This window comes from Salmo salar, unplaced genomic scaffold (genome assembly GCF_905237065.1).
Source record: "Salmo salar unplaced genomic scaffold, Ssal_v3.1, whole genome shotgun sequence".
Classification (NCBI taxonomy): Eukaryota; Metazoa; Chordata; class Actinopteri; order Salmoniformes; family Salmonidae; genus Salmo; species Salmo salar.
In genome coordinates, this window is record NW_025547751.1 from 55001 (window position 1) to 62500 (window position 7500).

The 7500-nt window shown below is 54.2% G+C and overlaps 1 protein-coding gene across 1 annotated transcript in view; it reads right to left on the reverse strand.

Annotated features, from left to right (window-relative positions):
- Positions 1-7500, reverse strand: part of LOC106597778 (kelch-like protein 5) — a gene marked incomplete at its 5' end in the record, with an annotated part of 20606 nt that overhangs the window by 2987 nt on the left and 10119 nt on the right. Inside the window, 2 exon segments of the mRNA XM_045711553.1 lie at positions 1-68; positions 2435-2572. The exon segment at positions 1-68 is cut by the window's left edge and continues 104 nt beyond it. Of these exon segments, the coding sequence (XP_045567509.1) occupies positions 1-68; positions 2435-2572 (206 nt within the window).

Consider the following 7500-nt stretch of genomic DNA (forward strand, 5'->3'; position numbering starts at 1 on the left):
CACCGACAGCGTCACGACTGATACTCATGGGGGCTACCGCCGTCCACGCATCCGTCTGGGGGTCGTACCTACACACACACACACACATCCCTTCAGGTATATATACACACACACATCCCTTCAGGTATATACACACACACACACACACACACACACACACACACACACACACACACACACACACACACACCCCTTCAGGTATACACACACACACACACACACCCCTTCAGGTACACACACACACACACACACACACACACACACACACACACACACCTTCAGGTATATACACACACACACACATCCCTTCAGGTATATACACACACACACATCCCTTCAGGTATATACACACACACACACACACACACACACACATCCCTTCAGGTATAACACACACACACACACACACACACACACACACACACACATCCCCTCAGGTATACACACACATCCCTTCAGGTATACAACACACACACACACACACACACACACACACACACACACATCCCCTCAGGTATACACACACATCCCTTCAGGTATATACACACACACACACACACACACACACACACACACACACAGACACACACACAGACCGCTGCCCACTGACCTCTCCACACAGACCGCTGCCCACTGACCTCTCCACACAGACCGCTGCCCACTGACCTCTCCACACAGACCGCTGCCCACTGACCTCTCCACACAGACCGCTGCCCACTGACCTCTCCACACAGACCGCTGCCCACTGACCTCTCCACACAGACCGCTGCCCACTGACCTCTCCACACAGACCGCTGCCCACTGACCTCTCCACACAGACCGCTGCCCACTGACCTCTCCACACAGACCGCTGCCCACTGACCTCTCCACACAGACCGCTGCCCACTGACCTCTCCACACAGACCGCTGCCCACTGACCTCTCCACACAGACCGCTGCCCACTGACCTCTCCACACAGACCGCTGCCCACTGACCTCTCCACACAGACCGCTGCCCACTGACCTCTCCACACAGACCGCTGCCCACTGACCTCTCCACACAGACCGCTGCCCACTGACCTCTCCACACAGACCGCTGCCCACTGACCTCTCCACACAGACCGCTGCCCACTGACCTCTCCACACAGACCGCTGCCCACTGACCTCTCCACACAGACCGCTGCCCACTGACCTCTCCACACAGACCGCTGCCCACTGACCTCTCCACACAGACCGCTGCCCACTGACCTCTCCACACAGACCGCTGCCCACTGACCTCTCCACACAGACCGCTGCCCACTGACCTCTCCACACAGACCGCTGCCCACTGACCTCTCCACACAGACCGCTGCCCACTGACCTCTCCACACAGACCGCTGCCCACTGACCTCTCCACACAGACCGCTGCCCACTGACCTCTCCACACAGACCGCTGCCCACTGACCTCTCCACACAGACCGCTGCCCACTGACCTCTCCACACAGACCGCTGCCCACTGACCTCTCCACACAGACCGCTGCCCACTGACCTCTCCACACAGACCGCTGCCCACTGACCTCTCCACACAGACCGCTGCCCACTGACCTCTCCACACAGACCGCTGCCCACTGACCTCTCCACACAGACCGCTGCCCACTGACCTCTCCACACAGACCGCTGCCCACTGACCTCTCCACACAGACCGCTGCCCACTGACCTCTCCACACAGACCGCTGCCCACTGACCTCTCCACACAGACCGCTGCCCACTGACCTCTCCACACAGACCGCTGCCCACTGACCTCTCCACACAGACCGCTGCCCACTGACCTCTCCACACAGACCGCTGCCCACTGACCTCTCCACACAGACCGCTGCCCACTGACCTCTCCACACAGACCGCTGCCCACTGACCTCTCCACACAGACCGCTGCCCACTGACCTCTCCACACAGACCGCTGCCCACTGACCTCTCCACACAGACCGCTGCCCACTGACCTCTCCACACAGACCGCTGCCCACTGACCTCTCCACACAGACCGCTGCCCACTGACCTCTCCACACAGACCGCTGCCCACTGACCTCTCCACACAGACCGCTGCCCACTGACCTCTCCACACAGACCGCTGCCCACTGACCTCTCCACACAGACCGCTGCCCACTGACCTCTCCACACAGACCGCTGCCCACTGACCTCTCCACACAGACCGCTGCCCACTGACCTCTCCACACAGACCGCTGCCCACTGACCTCTCCACACAGACCGCTGCCCACTGACCTCTCCACACAGACCGCTGCCCACTGACCTCTCCACACAGACCGCTGCCCACTGACCTCTCCACACACAGACCGCTGCCCACTGACCTCTCCACACAGACCGCTGCCCACTGACCTCTCCACACAGACCGCTGCCCACTGACCTCTCCACACACAGACCGCTGCCCACTGACCTCTCCACACAGACCGCTGCCCACTGACCTCTCCACACAGTCGCTGAGTCGTGACTCCAGGCTGGAGACGGGAGCGTCATGTCCTCCGATAGCGTACAGGAAACCGTTCCAGGTAGCCACGCCCACCCCGCCGCGACGCTTCGCCATCGGAGCGCGGCAGCTCCACCTGGTGGTGCGGAGGTCACAACAACACAACACACCCTGGATCGGTTCATTAGGAAACGCCTATCCAGAACAGCCTGAATTCTCTGGGGAGTTGGGGATGTCGATCTCATCCCAAAAACGTTTCTATTGATGCTCGGTCTGCGACGATGTTTTCAGAGTCGCTGTGGCGTTTAAAAGTAGATGTCCTAACCGACTTGCAAAAAAAAACTATAGTTTGTTAACAAGAAATTTGTGGAGTGGTTGAAAAACGAGTTTTAAATGACTCCAACCTAAAGTGGATGTAAAACTTCCGACTTCAATTGTACACCCATCAAGTACGGAGTCAGACCCGCCATCCCTCCCTTTGCCTCCAGAACAGCCTGAATTCTTTGGGGCGTGAAAACGTTGCTCAACTGGTTCTCGAGGGACATTAACATGCGCCAGGAAAACATTCCTCACACCATTCCACCACAGCCACCAGCCTGTATTGTTGACAGCAGACAGGATGGGTCCAACAGCCACCAGCCTGTATTGTTGACAGCAGACAGAATGGGTCCAACAGCCACCAGCCTGTATTGTTGACAGCAGACAGGATGGGTCCAACAGCCACCAGCCTGTATTGTTGACAGCAGACAGGATGGGTCCAACAGCCACCAGCATGTATTGTTGACAGCAGACAGGATGGGTCCAACAGCCACCAGCATGTATTGTTGACAGCAGACAGGATGGGTCCAACAGCCACCAGCCTGTATTGTTGACAGCAGACAGGATGGGTCCAACAGCCACCAGCATGTATTGTTGACAGCAGACAGGATGGGTCCAACAGCCACCAGCCTGTATTGTTGACAGCAGACAGGATGGGTCCAACAGCCACCAGCCTGTATTGTTGACAGCAGACAGGATGGGTCCAACAGCCACCAGCCTGTATTGTTGACAGCAGACAGGATGGGTCCAACAGCCACCAGCCTGTAGTTGTGTTGACAGCAGACAGGATGGGTCCAACAGCCACCAGCCTGTATGGTGTTGACAGCAGACAGGATGGGTCCAACAGCCACCAGCATGTATTGTTGACAGCAGACAGGATGGGTCCAACAGCCACCAGCCTGTATTGTTGACAGCAGACAGGATGGGTACAACAGCCACCAGCCTGTATTGTTGACAGCAGACAGGATGGGTCCAACAGCCACCAGCATGTATTGTTGACAGCAGACAGGATGGGTCCAACAGCCACCAGCCTGTATTGTTGACAGCAGACAGGATGGGTCCAACAGCCACCAGCCTGTATTGTTGACAGCAGACAGGATGGGTCCAACAGCCACCAGCCTGTATTGTTGACAGCAGACAGGATGGGTCCAACAGCCACCAGCCTGTATTGTTGTGTTGACAGCAGACAGGATGGGTCCAACAGCCACCAGCCTGTATTGTTGTGTTGACAGCAGACAGGATGGGTCCAACAGCCACCAGCCTGTATTGTTGACAGCAGACAGGATGGGTCCAACAGCCACCAGCCTGTATTGTTGACAGCAGACAGGATGGGTCCAACAGCCACCAGCCTGTATTGTTGACAGCAGACAGGATGGGTCCAACAGCCACCAGCCTGTATTGTTGTGTTGACAGCAGACAGGATGGGTCCAACAGCCACCAGCCTGTATTGTTGTGTTGACAGCAGACAGGATGGGTCCAACAGCCACCAGCCTGTATTGTTGTGTTGACAGCAGACAGGATGGGTCCAACAGCCACCAGCCTGTATTGTTGACAGCAGACAGGATGGGTCCAACAGCCACCAGCCTGTATTGTTGACAGCAGACAGGATGGGTCCAACAGCCACCAGCCTGTATTGTTGACAGCAGACAGGATGGGTCCAACAGCCACCAGCCTGTATTGTTGACAGCAGACAGGATGGGTCCAACAGCCACCAGCCTGTATTGTTGACAGCAGACAGGATGGGTCCAACAGCCACCAGCCTGTATTGTTGACAGCAGACAGGATGGGTCCAACAGCCACCAGCCTGTATTGTTGACAGCAGACAGGATGGGTCCAACAGCCACCAGCCTGTATTGTTGACAGCAGACAGGATGGGTCCAACAGCCACCAGCCTGTATTGTTGACAGCAGACAGGATGGGTCCAACAGCCACCAGCCTGTATTGTTGAAAGCAGACAGGATGGGTCCAACAGCCACCAGCCTGTATTGTTGACAGCAGACAGGATGGGTCCAACAGCCACCAGCCTGTATTGTTGACAGCAGACAGGATGGGTCCAACAGCCACCAGCCTGTATTGTTGACAGCAGACAGGATGGGTCCAACAGCCACCAGCCTGTATTGTTGACAGCAGACAGGATGGGTCCAACAGCCACCAGCCTGTATTGTTGACAGCAGACAGGATGGGTCCAACAGCCACCAGCCTGTATTGTTGACAGCAGACAGGATGGGTCCAACAGCCACCAGCCTGTATTGTTGACAGCAGACAGGATGGGTCCAACAGCCACCAGCCTGTATTGTTGACAGCAGACAGGATGGGTCCAACAGCCACCAGCCTGTATTGTTGACAGCAGACAGGATGGGTCCAACAGCCACCAGCATGTATTGTTGACAGCAGACAGGATGGGTCCAACAGCCACCAGCCTGTATTGTTGACAGCAGACAGGATGGGTCCAACAGCCACCAGCCTGTATTGTTGACAGCAGACAGGATGGGTCCAACAGCCACCAGCCTGTATTGTTGACAGCAGACAGGATGGGTCCAACAGCCACCAGCCTGTATTGTTGACAGCAGACAGGATGGGTCCAACAGCCACCAGCCTGTATTGTTGACAGCAGACAGGATGGGTCCAACAGCCACCAGCCTGTATTGTTGACAGCAGACAGGATGGGTCCAACAGCCACCAGCCTGTATTGTTGACAGCAGACAGGATGGGTCCAACAGCCACCAGCCTGTATTGTTGACAGCAGACAGGATGGGTCCAACAGCCACCAGCCTGTATTGTTGACAGCAGACAGGATGGGTCCAACAGCCACCAGCCTGTATTGTTGAGAGCAGACAGGATGGGTGCAACAGCCACCAGCCTGTATTGTTGACAGCAGACAGGATGGGTCCAACAGCCACCAGCCTGTATTGTTGACAGCAGACAGGATGGGTCCAACAGCCACCAGCCTGTATTGTTGACAGCAGACAGGATGGGTCCAACAGCCACCAGCCTGTATTGTTGACAGCAGACAGGATGGGTCCAACAGCCACCAGCCTGTATTGTTGACAGCAGACAGGATGGGTCCAACAGCCACCAGCCTGTATTGTTGACAGCAGACAGGATGGGTCCAACAGCCACCAGCCTGTATTGTTGACAGCAGACAGGATGGGTCCAACAGCCACCAGCCTGTATTGTTGACAGCAGACAGGATGGGTCCAAATCCAGACTCTGACATCAGCATCAAGCGACAGGAACCAGGATTCATCAGACATGTTTTTCCTCTCCGCGTTTGTCCAGTGTTGATGACGTCAGACATGTTTTTCCTCTCCTCGTTTGTCCAGTGTTGATGACGTCAGACATGTTTTTCCTCTCCTCGTTTGTCCAGTGTTGATGACGTCAGACATGTTTTTCCTCTCCTCGTTTGTCCAGTGTTTGATGACGTCAGACATGTTTTTCCTCTCCTCGTTTGTCCAGTGTTGATGACGTCAGACATGTTTTTCCTCTCCTCGTTTGTCCAGTGTTGATGACGTCAGACATGTTTTTCCTCTCCTCGTTTGTCCAGTGTTGATGACGTCAGACATGTTTTTCCTCTCCTCGTTTGTCCAGTGTTGATGACGTCAGACATGTTTTTCCTCTCCTCGTTTGTCCAGTGTTGATGACGTCAGACATGTTTTTCCTCTCCTCGTTTGTCCAGTGTTGATGACGTCAGACATGTTTTTCCTCTCCGCGTTTGTCCAGTGTTGATGACGTCAGACATGTTTTTCCTCTCCTCGTTTGTCCAGTGTTTGATGACGTCAGACATGTTTTTCCTCTCCTCGTTTGTCCAGTGTTGATGACGTCAGACATGTTTTTCCTCTCCTCGTTTGTCCAGTGTTGATGACGTCAGACATGTTTTTCCTCTCCTCGTTTGTCCAGTGTTGATGACGTCAGACATGTTTTTCCTCTCCTCGTTTGTCCAGTGTTGATGACGTCAGACATGTTTTTCCTCTCCTCGTTTGTCCAGTGTTGATGACGTCAGACATGTTTTTCCTCTCCGCGTTTGTCCAGTGTTGATGACGTCAGACATGTTTTTCCTCTCCTCGTTTGTCCAGTGTTTGATGACGTCAGACATGTTTTTCCTCTCCTCGTTTGTCCAGTGTTGATGACGTCAGACATGTTTTTCCTCTCCTCGTTTGTCCAGTGTTGATGACGTCAGACATGTTTTTCCTCTCCTCGTTTGTCCAGTGTTTGATGACGTCAGACATGTTTTTCCTCTCCTCGTTTGTCCAGTGTTGATGACGTCAGACATGTTTTTCCTCTCCTCGTTTGTCCAGTGTTGATGACGTCAGACATGTTTTTCCTCTCCTCGTTTGTCCAGTGTTGATGACGTCAGACATGTTTTTCCTCTCCTCGTTTGTCCAGTGTTGATGACGTCAGACATGTTTTTCCTCTCCTCGTTTGTCCAGTGTTGATGACGTCAGACATGTTTTTCCTCTCCTCGTTTGTCCAGTGTTGATGACGTCAGACATGTTTTTCCTCTCCGCGTTTGTCCAGTGTTGATGACGTCAGACATGTTTTTCCTCTCCTCGTTTGTCCAGTGTTTGATGACGTCAGACATGTTTTTCCTCTCCTCGTTTGTCCAGTGTTGATGACGTCAGACATGTTTTTCCTCTCCTCGTTTGTCCAGTGTTGATGACGTCAGACATGTTTTTCCTCTCCTCGTTTGTCCAGTGTTGATGACGTCAGACATGTTTTTCCTCTCCTCGTTTGTCCAGTGTTTGATGA